At 39.6% G+C, this 15261-nt stretch overlaps 1 protein-coding gene across 1 annotated transcript in view; it reads left to right on the forward strand.

Moving 5' to 3' along the window:
- Positions 1-15261, forward strand: part of smyd3 (SET and MYND domain containing 3) — a 69606-nt gene that overhangs the window by 41733 nt on the left and 12612 nt on the right. Inside the window, exon 7 of the mRNA XM_047579816.1 lies at positions 11653-11720. Within this exon, the coding sequence (XP_047435772.1) occupies positions 11653-11720 (68 nt within the window). The remainder of the gene's footprint in view (positions 1-11652; positions 11721-15261) is intronic.

Here is a 15261-nt window from a genome sequence, read left to right on the forward strand (position 1 = left end):
CTCATATTTCCTCTGTAATTCTGACGGTGTTTGTCTGCCTGTCTATTGAGAGATGAAAGAGCCATGATTAGGCCATAAATACTTTATCAAAGCATTAATAGTGCACACACGCACAGAGAACACACACAGATGCAGCCTTTGATCAGGTCTGATGGCCTTTGTAGTTTTCCACAGAGTGACAGTAATTGAGCCGATTCCAGCAACATTAAAGACGTAAACCATCCAGTCACAAGGTTTTTGAACTGACATGACGGGACAAAGCAAACCAATCCAATCCCTCCATATGAGATGACAGGACCTCCCATTCAGCACCATCCCAGACCCCCATCCAGCTATTTAGAGACATCCCATCTCAATATGTATTCAAAATGTCACTGGACTCATTTTGATCTGCCCCTCCTGCAGTCAATACTGAATTAAAGCACCGACATACACCGTATAATCCAGAGATTACTGTAGTACAGATTGGTGTTACTATCTTAGGGTCTTTCTAGTCTAATGAGCATACATCTAAATGAAAGGCAACACCTCATGCAGATATAAAGGTTCTTATACAATAACACTGTTCATTACCCTAAACTTTATTTTTGCCTTTAGTATAAAATCCAAAATTTGCAAATGCAGTTTTTTACTCCCGACAGACTGGGGCATTTTTGATCTTATTTCCCATTTTCCACATCACAGGCTGCTCACCACACCCTTCTCTCACTCGCCTGTCTTTGCCTCTGTTGGTCTATCTCACATTTATCATTTCTCCAAGTTTCATCCAAATCTAATCAGTGGAAATATTGTGTGTGATAGGCAAGAGAATAAATGAGAAAACACACGAATGGATGAATGCTCTGACATTTTCTGCATCATTTTGAAGTAAACCCTCCCAGACAAAACGTGCGCTTTAGTACCTTTTGTACAGATGCAGTAATTGTGTCATTCTCCACAGTGGGCATGGCAGCAGCTGAATTATATCAGGCCTGTAATTCCTATTAAGGATTGTCTTATTATTTGCTAGAGAGCTCCTTCCATTTCATTTTACAGGATACAATTCATTCACTCAAGATGAAAGAAAGGACTCCTGTAGACTCTTACCTCTCTTTGAGACCTCCTTCTAAACTGGTCTCTCCTCAGTAGCACTTCACCTCAGCGTCACCTCACATGAATCCACGCTGCTGCAGAGGGATCTCATTATTAGCACGTATAAATAAATAGGTAAACTGTAGGAGGTTCTCCACATCCATCTTCTTAAGAAGGCTGCAGCCATCTCCATGGTGACTGATGGACTATATGTTTCCTCAGCTGTGGGACTAGGCTGTATTATGTGTTGTTTCTCTGCAAAAAGCATAGCTGAAGCAGGGAGTCTTTTCTTTAAACTGAATGCTGAGCTCAGTTTGACAATCTGACTACAGATGTATAGAGCTGCAGTTAATGGGTGTTTTTCTTTATCGGTTGGTCTTCCTGTTATTCTCTTCATAAATTGTTCAGTCTTATCACATAATAGTGAACCATCCAGTCCGATCCTTTGTGTTGCCTCACAGTCTGTCCTGCTTTCAAACTGTTTAGTTTCATAAAAGAGTAAGAAATGGTTTAAATAATCACATTTGAGAAGGTAAAACCGGACATGTTTGACTAGTACCGTATGGTTCACGTTTACCTTTGAAGAAACCAGCAGTCCACATCAGTCCTCAGTAAATACTTTTACTCAGGTGTATGGAGCTGACATGCAGATACTTTGTATTAGGAGCAGAATTGTTTGGGATGAAGCAGCAACCTCTGAGGCTGAGACGCAAAATCAGAGTGGAAGGCTGGCTCGCTCCAAAGCCAAATTAATCTTCATAGACTTTCAAGTTAAAATGCCCAACTACACGGCTGAAATAAACATTTTGACAACCTGATAGAAAAACAAGCCAGTTTTGGTCCCCAGAGGACTGTACGGGGGTGGACTTTTCCACACCTCATCTGTTTAAATCATATTAAGGCTTAAAAGTATGCATGATTAATAGGTGGGTGCTGTCACTGGTTGTTAGTCGTCTACCAAAGCACCACCCGCCTACCTCAGCTCTACTCAGGCTCCACCTCTTTGTCCATGTCTGAATTAAGTGACAGTTAGATGGAGTCAGTCAATAACCAAGATTGAGACACCTTACTGAGCTTTAAAACCACCCTCCCAGAAACCTATGGCTGATGTGACAGAGGGCTCATCTATCTTTATATACGATCCACCCCTGAGAGTAAAGAGCATGGTGTTGTGTCTGTTGACAATTACAGGTAACTTTTTCAGAGTGACACCAACAGATCACGGTTTAATCCTGCAGATATAAGGCTCAGAGTCTGTGGTGAAAGGAAAGACAGGGACAGAGTTAGAGAAAGAGAGGAAGGACCTGTGTAAGGTAGATAAAAAATGCTTTGTGAGATTATTTTTGTATGTGTTTATGTTTCGGATACAAAGGGCGTCCACCGAGCAGCTCTGCAGATGTGAATGTTCTGGTAGATTGATTCTTGTCCCCTGAGAGGGGGAGTGCTTGTGTGTATGTGTACTCGCACTTACTACTTAGTGGGGCTCTGTCGCCGGGAGCATACCAACAGTGTGGGGCCCAACTACTGTGTTGGGCCCAAGAAATCATGGGCCCCACACTGATTTTCATTTAAATGAGCTTGGGAGGCTCCCCTGTATGCCTAATGCTTTGTTTTGCTTGGCCCACAAGGTGACAAAGTATGGAAACGTGTATGAAAGATTTTGCTCTCTATCGACCACTATTGGTGGAAGTGTGGTAGTGCAGTCGATACACACTTTAGGAAGTGTGTAACATTTTAGACGTTTTAGCCAATCAGCGACTGCCTTGAAATCTCGAGTAACCATTGGTTCTCGCTTGATCCAATGCAACATGGTAGTATGGGCAAACATGACTTTTTGCTGTGAACATAAGGCGGTCCTTTACAAATAGTGGGGGGCGCAGTGCAATGCCAGGGGGGCAAGTGTGACCCTGGGGGAAAAAAAATATATATATATTTTATTTTTTTTTGCCTTACTAGAATAGAAAGTGCAATTGCATATCCAATACAGTAGGTGGCAGTGGGGCTCTCATTGCCAGGGTGTGCGCTGGGAGTATTAGCGCAATGGGGTAGGGTTTTTTTTGCGTACACACATCACAGAGCAGGATCTATGAAGTTGAATTACTGTGATCTATGTTTGTTGATTAATGTCAGAATCTATAATATATAAACATGTTCATTAATTACACGTTTGAAATTATTCTTCATTCGTGGGTATTGTGTTGGCTATAGGTTTGAATTTCAAAGGACACTGATTACTGGCACACCCCAGTAGACGGTGATAATACTGGGCGAGACTGTATTGGTCATACCTGTTGTTCCGATGGTTAGCCACTCCATGAAAATCAAAAATTTGTGAATATAAAAATTATCCATTTAAATAAATTGATCAGTAATTCAGATTGCGGGGGAGGTTGTTTTCATATGTTACATGCCCGTGTAACGACTTAATTAAGTTTTCCTTATTACTATTCATGTATAGAATAAACACATATAGGCTCCATTTAAGAAACATACATGTTGGGTTGGGCCGTTAGGCTGCCAGATTTATGAAATCCAATATAGCCAGTAACAGGCATGTCACACAAATGTGGTATGTTGGTGAAATGAACAATAGTGCTCCACATTTATTTTAGTGGCAAATTGAATGTGTTGCATCATGTCTGCGACTTTAGAACAGGAGGTTAAGAAAACTCTGTGTTTCTTCTGACTAAATGTGTTAATTAGGTGTCCTCATAGGAAGACGGGTGTTTGCCAGCCAGCCCTTTGAACCAGGTGCTTTTGTCCTGGAGTACAGAGGTGAACTGATAACTGCCAAAGAATGTCGGGAAAGAAAATACTCAAATTGAATTTCTGATGAATGAATACAATCCAGAAAAATATTTTATGGCAGGAGGTTGGTTGCTACAATTTCTCAGTGAATCACTTTTGCCTTGTTTCTCAAGCTACAAGCTACAGAAAATTAGTTTGTCATTTTTTTTGTCATACAGTTGGAGCTAATGTGCCATGTGTTACATTACAACTGTGAAAATTAACACTACCAATCAAAAGTTTGGCCACTTCTTCACATTCAATTCAATGAGAAACTTTCGATATTCAAGCAAAACATTGTTTAATGGGCAGTTTTCTTTGCTTTCAGTATTGATGCATCCAAATAAGTTGACTCACTGGGGCAATTAGTGAATGACAACCAAAAATCTCCTAACTGCACCATAAAAAAAAAAAGTAATCGTATACAACAGGCCACATTTGTATCTGTTTGCAACCAAGAAAATAGAAGCAGGAGCTAAAATCCACTACAACTATGGCAACTCTGAATGGCCATGGCATAAAAAGGTTAGTTGACTGAGTGTAGGATTTATCGAGTATATGAATCGGTATAAATGTGTATCCATGTCATTTCTTAACTACTTGTTTTTTCTGGACTTTCAAGAGACAAACAGACAGACTTCTCATGTGGCAATGGACACTTAGACAAATCCTATAAATCACAACACAGGACAGGACAAAAGCCTGATGCCAGCACACAGGTAACGGATAAATGTAGACTTGCTGATCACAAAATATTTCTGTTGACTTTCTGATGCTATGAACGTCCATTACTAAGCTAAGACAGAGTTCACATTGCTTTTCTGATGCACCTTTTGAGTCTGGGATCTTTATAGTGTGATGTACTACAACTCTGAGTGAAACATCAGACCTCACCTGACAAATGGCTTTCTAGACTTGTGCTCCTGGTCCTAGTTCAACTCACACACATTTTTGTTTCTAGTCTTGCCCTTATGGGGGTCAGTTCATGTCTTTACGCTGGTATGGATTTCTTGATCCCCCAACCCAACCCCCAACTGACCATTGGCACTTCCAGAAGTTTTCTCTGATGATTCAGCCATTGTCGGGCGTGTATCTCAGGGAAACGATCTGGAGTACAGGGAGGTCATCACCAACTTTGTAGACTAGTGTGCACTGAAGGACCTGCACATCAATGCCAGGAAACCACATTTATAGCCTTGATTTACCACTTTTAGAAATTAAGTATATTAATTAATTGCCAACACCCTGCACATACAAAAGGTCTTTATATTTCTATTTTTTTGTCTATATATTTTTCTGTGCTATTTTTTGTATATTTTTAAAAAATGTATTATTGTTTTTCGAATATATTGTCAAATTTAATACTACTGTTAAAAATTTCCCTTACATGGGATAAATAAACAATGTCTTACATCTTGAAATATAAGGAAAATAACAAACGTGTTCTGTGAGTATTTAAAATATTTAAAAAGTGCTCTGTGGACATAGCCTTTAATGAGCATGTATTTGGCCAAGGAAACAAGGGGAGGGTCACGTGAAGGTTTACTTCTCAAATGTATAAAAAACATTTTAAAACCAAATAAAAACACAGAACATACTCTGGGAACCACACATCCATTCAAAATACATAATCAAAGGGAGGCTCAGGCGACATTTTATATATATATGTATATGTAGATGTAGATGTTATTGCTTTGTGATTTTTGATCTCATGGCATTCATTTACAAACTCCCTTATGGGGTCAGAACCCCTGAGGTGATGGACAGAATGTGGCAATGCAAGTAAGAATCCATTTTTCATCCAGCACCCCACATTCTCCTCGTCTTTCAACCAGGGCGTCGAGTGATTCCTTCATGAGTGGGGTGAGGAGAACAGGCACTTTTCTTCCTCTCTTTCCCACAATCGTCAGCCGAACATAAGGCTTGCAAAGTTTTTGCTCAAGTGACGTGAGGGCTAAGTTGACATTGTCATGAGTGTCACACTTGTCTCTTGAGAGGTAATTGGACAGTAGCATTCTGGACACATCTCCCTCTCTCGTCTGGTTGAACAGGATAACCTGTGCCAGAGTAATTTTGGCAAGGTCTTTCTAATTGGGGGAGGAGACCTGTTCTTTTACGACATTCAAGTGTTGCTCATGTAGCACAGTCAAATAGGAATGCAGATTATGCAGATTCTGCACATCCTGCTTGAATGGCAGCAGTCGAGGTGCGTTCCTCTTGGCCTGGTTGAGCTGGGTAAGTGCTTGACTTGCGATGTAAATGGTAAATGGTCTTGCTCTTATATAGCGCTTTTCTACCTACCCAAAGGTACTCAAAGCGCTTTTACAGTCAGAGACACATCCACCTATCCGCTCACACAATTCTTCAGCATCTTGCACAGTTTGTCTTTTTCTCTTCAATGCCTCAGACTTAACAAACATGGCCAAAGCATGCAAACTGTGCCCAACTTTGCAAGCAAGGGAAGGACATCGATATTGACTAGTTTCATTATTGAATCTAGCCAGGGATCTTACAGCTGTGACAACATGACAGTATTTATCAGGTGTAACGTGTTCTTTTATGGTCTTTACTGGTGTAACTGTTTTTGCTGCTAGCACCAGTCTGCCAAGCTCTCTCAGTTTTTGTCGAATATACTGGTGTTGGCTGATCACCTTCTCGTTCCTTTTAAAGAGCCTGTTGCCTTAGTCTCAGATGGTGTGGTCTTGCTTAATAGCAAGCGCAACTGCGTCTTGATTCATATCATTTAGGAATTTCCAGTATGCATCACTAAATTCAGCTGGAGCAGGTTCAGCAAAGCACACAATGATTGGACTCTTGTTTTGCCTTGTTGGGTTGTATCAGGTTTGAATCACTCCACATTACTCTTCTTGTGAACAATCCGAAGCAGTACAAACAATGCATACATTCTTGCACTTGAGTATTATTCTTTGGTTGTTTGAAAGGGATGAGTTTACGTTCATGTCTCTCCATAACTTTGGTGTTATGTTTAAAATGTCCCTTATTTTGTATATAATATAATATAATATAATATAATATAATATAATATAATATAATATAATATAATATAATTGCAGTCACCTTCCGTCTCCAGCTTAATGCTTTTGAAACTTCAAACATATCACTGCGTTTTCAGAACAAATGTTTTGACATTTTCTGAACTATTCCACTATACCAGCAGTTATGATTTTTATTACTTGTTTTGTTTTTTTAAGCTGTGGCCCTGACTGGAAGACTTGGATCCGCTCTGAACAGTAAATGGATTTTTGTTCTTTTTAAGGTGTAATACCAAGGTACTGTCACTGTCTCTGCTTTCATCTATGGGGTTTGGAATATACTCCACTTCACTATCTGTACTTGAGTCATCTGATCCTGAGACATTCAGTCTTTAGTGAAAAATAACATTTAAAAAAAAAAAAGAAAGTCAGGAACTCAATCTTTAAAGAAAGTATGATTAAAATTGACTACACTCTTAGCTGTCACATTCTGTGCAGTCCAGAAATACTGAATACTTTACAAATACAAATAAAGTTACCAATTGGAGGAAAACTATTAGACTAAGGGATTAATATAAATGAGCATGAATGAAGTATTTTGGTAATTGATGATAGTACCCCCAAAATCAACATGCATCAATAACATGGTGTTGAGCTTAGGTAGATAGACACTTGGACTGATATTAATTAGTAAAAATGAGATTTACAGGACAGCCACTGAAACAACATCAACAGACGGCAAGGCCCCACAAGGGACAGACTAGAAACAAATGTGTGTGTGTGAGGAAGGGATGAATGAAGAAAACCATATCAGTGTAAAGCAGTGTTTTACAACCTTTTGTGAGCCAAGGTACATTTTCTTTCAATGAAAAACCGTTAAAAAAAATGATACTCTGCAGCCTATATTAACAATATAGTCATTCCTATCAAAGTGTCTTGAATATGAATTAAATAAACACAAAGAAAAAAGTACTTCATCTGTTATATTTCTTCTTCCAAATAAAAAGTGCAATTTAATTAACAATATAGCCCTTCTCATCGAAGAGTCTTCAATAGGAATCAAATAAACACAAAAAAAGTATTTTTATATTTCTTCTTTCAAATAAAAAGTGCACTTAACATGTACACTTCAAAAATAGAGCTTGAACATGAAACGCCACAACAATGTGGTCTTAAAACTAAAGAGGTAGTAGAAAAATACTACATGGGCAAGTGTTTTACAAACTCTAACTCTGTCCAAAACCTTTCTGCAGCAGGAATACAGAAATACAGTTCTTATTCTGACAGAAGCAATAATACTTGGGAAAGATGTCACTGTTCCACACTGAGAAAATAATAGCTAGCTTTAAGGGCTCTCTCAATTACCTTTGTGTTTTTTTCTCATAAAAGTTGCCTGTTTCTCCGTGTGTTCACGCAGGCCAACAAAATAGTCTGCATTCTAGTTTTGGGGCGAAGAGTGTGTCGATTGGAGATGGCGTTTTAGATTGCTTGGGTACCATGGCACTGTTGGATAGCTTTTCACCACACACCAGGCACAACGAAGAAAGTTCCCCGGTAAAAATAAATCCAAATGAATGGTAACTTTCGCTGTGGCTTCATGTGGGTCCGAATTTTGTCCAGTGCTCAGTTTTGAGTTAGCATTTTTTCTTTTCAAAAACTTCTCCATCACTGTCATTGTGGTCTCAACGTACGATGCAATTCGCTGCCTGCTGCCATCTAGTGATAAGGAAGAGTATTACACGTTTACGCTGCCAGTCACTACTACAGCACAGACACTCGACGATGGCATATTATGTATTGCAGATAATAATTAACTAGTTTTCAATAAGGTGAAATTGGACAATTTCCCACGGCACAACTGACGATCTCTCACGGCACACTAGTGTGCTGCAGCACAGTGGTTGAAAAACACTGGTGTAAAGACATGAACTGTCCCCACAAGGGCAAGACTAGAAAATAGGTGTGTGAGGTGAACTAGCACTAGGAGCACAAGTCAAAAAAGACATTTGTCAGGTTAAGTCTGATGTTTCACTCAGTAGCACATCACACAATGAAGAACCCAGACTCAAAAGGTGCATCAGAAAAGCAATGTGAACTCTGTCTTAGCTTAGTAATGGATGCAAATGGAATACAAGTCAACAGAAACATTTTGTGATCAGCAAGTCTACATTTATCTGTTACATGTGTGCTGGCATCAGCCTTTTGGCAAGTCTCCCAGGTTGTCAGATTTGTGGGTAGTGTCTGTGTCTCCATTGCCATATCACGAGTGTCCTCGTTTGTCTCCTGGAAGTCACAAAAAAGAAGAATTTTACAAGTGATATTAAGCATTAGTATAAAGACAGCTACATGTCACAGAAGTAAGTTAAGTCGGGGCTCTCAACAAGTTTCACAACAACATATAAAGCTTTGCAATGGACAACAACAATAATAATATGGACATTCTTAGAATACAACAGATTATAAAGTTTAAAAATGATGTTGGCAATAACCAGAGTTTAGATACTGAAAGTTGCTATAAAGATTATGTAAATTCACTTGGAATTAACATCCAGACTGCAAGGCCCCACAAGGGACAGACTAGAAACAAATGTGTGTGTGTGTGTGTGAGAGAGAGACACTGAGGGATCGCCCCAACTCTGTTTGTTCTTCCCCATATCTCACATCTGTGCTATCGCTAACAGATTCTGCCTTTTCCTAATAAGGTGAAAATGTTTGGCTAGTAAAATACCTCTTGCCATGCAGCAGACAGGTGGATAACAGGAAGAATATTAGAAGACGTCTCCAGTTTTACTCACCAGTTCATGTTATTGGTTTAATGTCAGATGATCTAAATGAGTAAATGCATGTGACCAAACCTGTCTGATATCCTCCTTACTTGATTTGTTAATATTAAATTGCAGACTTTTGTGTCCTTGAAGGTCCCACAGTTTCTTAATTTCTAATAATTAAAAAATTTGATTTGAGCACAGCTTTTGAACGAGTCGACTCATTTTTCAGTTTTATCAGTTTTATATCATTAACATCTTCGTTTCTCTCCAGAGTGATGGAGAGAAGTCGTGTTAAACTATCACTCTGGGCTGTGTTTCTGAGAATCTGCTCTTAACTGTTATTCTGTCTTGATGTTTTGAAACGCACTTATAACATATGGCTGTTCTATATGTATCTGTCTCCCCCCACTGTGATGCAGGTTTCATAGCACAGAAGATGAATGACTGTGAGAGCGACTGAATAACAATGAAGCTGTAAAGATGAAGAAAGGATTATTTCTATGTATGAGAGAGAGAGAGAGATTTTAACGAAGATTTTTGCAAATTGTGGTTAATAAGTTAAGTAAAAGCCTTCATTTCCCATGAGGTCTTACTCTAATGGTGTTTATTGCGGCTGTGGAGTCACGTCGAATATTGATGAGTTGTGGTTCTGAGCGTCTCTGCAGGAATGTTGCTTTCTCTTAAAGAGAAAGACAGCGTGACAGAATAAATATCAACGCTACCAAAGTCATAGATATTTCTCTTCTCTTTGCACAGGGCAGAGAAACACAAACACACCACAATCTCCAACACGCGCACAAACACGCTCACTTGCGATTTCCAGCTCACTAATTGACACATCAAAGACGGTGGAGTTTATTTATTTATTTATTTATTTTAGTTTTCACTTCTTTGTTAACTTACTTTATGTCTCAGAGTGTTTATTGTTGTTTTCTCCTTCATCATCTCTCTGTCATTCCCTTTCGTTTTCAGCCATTTCATTATTCAAACCGTGTCAGAGCCAACTCCGCTAGTTGAAAGAAGCAAACCGTCTCTGTCCCCAGTTTGAAAGCTTTGGCCCATTAATTCATTTATTCTTGGCATGTGTCATTTAAACCACCAGGACCATCCGAATGCTTTGTGAGAGGTTTATATTCACACAAGTGCCAAAGAATCTCTAGAACTGAGATCTGTGAAGACATGCTGATAATTTGTGTTGAACACTTCAGGGTGAAATTCGTCTTTTCATAATGAAGATATGTGATTTATTATTTATCTTAAATTGATACACAAAGGTATGTTTTATTGACACGTGTTTAAACAAGAAAATTAGATGTATTTATTCATTCATTATGACCTACTGAGACCAGCCTCCAAAATGAAAACGCAGTTGAATCAACAGGTCTCTTAATTATTTCAAATAAATGCTGAATATGATAACATGAAGCTACGGTTTAGTGTAAGTTTTACTATATATTATAACAGTGTGTTACTTTAGACACAAGCATTAGTTTTCACAAGTGTAGCTAATGAACTGGCCTTTCTCATGCAGATTGTTGCAGTGGGGAAGCTGAGCTCTATTCCAAAGTAGTTGTTGTATTTTCTGTGCTGTTTTCTTCCATATTTTAATAACATAATTTAGAACATTTACTTTCCTTTTCTTTAACTTTCATATTTTCATTGTAACATAGAGAGACGAAGTGTTTTACTTTGTCTATTGAACTCCATTGTAGGTGACTGAAAAAAATGCTTTTTTTTTAATTTTACTTAGTTGATAAAAAATATGACAAGCATGATTTTTATTTCAATACCTTTTTATTTTTCTTAAGATAACATATCCCTCACTTAAAAGCAATTAGTTGGTGATTTTCCTTTTAATCTCCTGCGTATCAAAGCATGCTATGTTTCAGTCTAAGTGTCGATGGGCCATTGCAGTGCCAACAATATTCAGAACATATGATGAAAGGTGTTGTCTGTTCCCTGAAGCAATTTAACAAATAATCGCTCTCTCTTTTGTCTACACTTTTTTTTTTTATCCCCTTTCACTCCTTTAGGTGACATGTAACTGTTTCACCATCAGTGACGGTGAGCTGCAAGAGATTGGAGTCGGGCTGTATCCAAGGTAACACACGCACACACACGTATATAAAGGGCAATGTGAGAAGACGACGCATCTAAAAAGCATCATTAATTTCAGTCTGGCTCATAATCTTTGTCGGATGGTAACCCCTGTCTCTTGCTTGTGCAAAAAAAAAAGTCACCTGCTCCACCATCACTGCACCCCAGCAGCCCCACCCGTCCCTACCCACTCAGTTTCAAAGCCCTCCCCACTCTCCTCGCCTTTTTCCTGACAGTTCTTTGAAGTGCGAGGAGCAAACGGAGGAATGGAGGAAGCGAATTTTTGTCATGAGGCGAAAACTTGAAAATGAATGTTGACAGAATATTATAACCCTGTCTGAGGAAGACTGAGGCAATAGAAAAGCCCAGAGCTCTGAGACACGCCAGGTTTGACCCGACTGATTGTGTGATTGATGAAGTGACTGTTGCCTGGAACATGAGAGTGAAACACACACACGCAGACTTTCACACAACAGCACTTGCACAGCAATGTGGTGTACAGTGTAATCCCTGTATAGAGCCCTGGGTGAATGGTGGGGGATTTGGCCGGTTGTGTTGCATGTTGTTAGTGTTGCTACACACACACACACACACACACACACACAGACTGCAGGTATCCCAGCCGGTGTATCTGGCTGGTGTTGAGATGTCAGATGGTCACAGTGGCATTACCAAAGCTCAGCCAAATCATGTGTGTCTGTGTGCGATTTGTGTTGTAACTCATCCATAAATGATGGGCCCCCTCGCAGGATGGTCCCCTGCCTATTCATATTTTGGGTCGCCTAGCAACCAGTTTGCCAACGAGAGGGGGGATTATTCTGGCGGGGCTACACCTCTGTTCATCCTGTCACTTTCTGTTCATTTTTCCGTTTCTGCCGCCTTTCAGAAACTCTTTCTCTCATTAGCTGACTTTCTGATTCTCCCCTGCACTCATCCCTCTATATATTTCATTCTCTGTCTACCTCTGTACTGATGCTAATTGGCCTGTTGGAAATATAATGTGAAATCCTCTGAGCTTTCAGTTGAATTGATCGCACAGACCTTTGTTCACACGTTGTAATCTACCTTAGCTGTGTAACGCAAAGACATTTGGACCCATGAATTGCTGCAGTCAAATCCTCACACAGGAGTTGTTCACCGCCCAGAGGTGTTAAGATCTGCAAAAGAAGTGATTTGTATTATGCTTCACCTGTCAGAGAGTGTTGCACTCAGTTGAACTGAGGCTGTCAGTGAATTAAAATATATAATTGCTATTGATATCACGATTTCTATAGTTGATTAAAGCAGATTTTTGACTTTTAAAAAGTACCTTAAGGGATATTTTTTTGTTTTCTTTATCTGTTCTTTTATGCAAATGCTGGTAATTATTTTGAAAATCGAACACAATGACTAATGATGTCCAGAATATTTTTCCAAAATAACTTCAAAGGTCCTGCACGCTGAAAAGCATGCTGTGTCTGCATTGTGGGCTGTCCACCGTGCGCCAGCGGGTGGTGTTTGGTTCACGTCGACAGTGAAAGCGTGTGGCTTTGTTCTTGTCAGTAGAGCCATCTGACCAGGGCTTTGGAGCCGCGCTTGCCATCGGGAGGACTTGTTTGTTTATCCCCTCCTTCCGTGCAGTTTTCTTAGGGGCACAGGGTCAGATGACTGAACGTGTGCTCATTAATGGCGAGCTAAAAGCGATTAATGGGGTTGAAAGGAATTTGCATTAACAACCCTGGTAATTAATAGTTCAGACACAGACTGGTCTCTCCACAGAGCAGACCACAGCACACGTCGGAGTCAATGCTGTTAGAATAACGTGGCGTCAGCAGGCTATATATAATAACGAGGATGATAACAGACAAGCTTCCCATACCAACAGGTACAATTAAATTAAAAGAGGGATGAGGAGGATGTCAGTAAGGTGTAGCTGGTACACGTTCACACTGCTCTGTTTCAGAAACGTTATGCTTTATGATACTCTATGATTATGATCAGCTGCATTTCCCTGCTGCTCTGGTTTCGCTCTGTAAAGCTCTAATGCTCAGTCTCCTCCCATACATGTTCCATACATACCTACTACAGGGCGCTGAAGCTTTCAGAGCTGCTGGTGAAGGACAGACACAGCGGGAGGCAGGGACATGAAAATTCAAGAGTTTCCATGATGCAGAAAATGTATGCGTCTCTGACTGCAGGATGTTTCGACAACATGTTTAATTCAATTTTCAGGGAAATTACAAACTCTCAAAACTAAGAAAGCGTAAAAAAAAAAAAATTATGGGTTTTAGGTAATAAATCTACATAACAATATTTTTTATTTTTAGTCCTTCACTAATGCCGTAGTAGTGAACTACCTCTTCACATGAACGACTGATGTGACAACAGCAACAGAGTCGAGAGCACTGAGCTTTTTCTCTCATTAAGCTTCAGCTGAGTTGAACCTGGTCCTGCACACACGTGATATTTTACTTTCCTCTTTGCCAGATACAGCAACAGTTGGTTTCAGTTCGTGTGAGCAGATAGCGTTAATGTGAGATGGGGTTTAGTTAATTAATCTAATTAGTATGCTAATGAGCCACTCTCCATGAGATAAAAGCATCGTTTGGAGGGCTTGATTTCTAGTTGATATTCAACCTGCAACTACTCCACTGAAGAACAAAGCCAGGGGGTTACTGATGGTTTCACAAAGGCTGAACTCATGTACGCACACACACACACACTCTCTATGTCTTGCACCCATTGTTTTTCTGAATATGATAAACGAGTGCATCAGTAATGGAGGGGGTCATAAAAGCAGACAAACCTCTCCAGTGTTTTTTCTCAGTCATGTGCACAGTGAAAGTTAATGCCTTTCATGAGTCAAGGAGGTCTTCAAATACTTTTTATCAGTGCACAGCATCAACACAATTACCTTCTCAGTATTATGGACAGACATTAAATGCAAACCTTATCAAATAGTACAACTATACCCGACACTTAATTGGTTTTTGGGTCTTTCCTGTGGCCAAGTTATTTCACTAAGCTTTAGCTTCTGCCATCATGCAATAAATTCTCCTTATGGATTCACCTTTATGATCATTCTGAAGGCTGCAGTATGTGGTAATGCTGAAGTGAGAGCCGTTTCTCAGTGTTTTGGCAGTAGAGTAAGCCTAGGACATCGCTTACCAGTCATCAAATGTGCACAATTGCAGCACATTGCATCAAGAGGGATCAGGTGTAAAAAAGAAAAACAAAAAGCTTCACCTAATGCGACCAGAATCTGAACAGCCCACTCTCACAGTTGTCTCTGTTAGTTCACCCCAAGCGAATGAATGAATGAAGGATTCCAGCTCTGCTATACAGAGGCTATATAGTGATATCTTTACTAAGCTTTACTAAGATTGTTTTAAAATCCGTGTCACTGTGAGTCAAATAAAACCCCAGCTCAGTAATACCACTGATATTAAACTTTAAGGGGAAAAAATGTGGAGTGTCAATAAAAGGACCTGTGTTTGATACAAGTGTCTTGGTGGTGACACTGTTGTCAACACAAATCAGCCGGCGGATGAGGAGGAAGATGATTT

Source organism: Mugil cephalus, chromosome 3 (genome assembly GCF_022458985.1).
Source record: "Mugil cephalus isolate CIBA_MC_2020 chromosome 3, CIBA_Mcephalus_1.1, whole genome shotgun sequence".
Classification (NCBI taxonomy): Eukaryota; Metazoa; Chordata; class Actinopteri; order Mugiliformes; family Mugilidae; genus Mugil; species Mugil cephalus.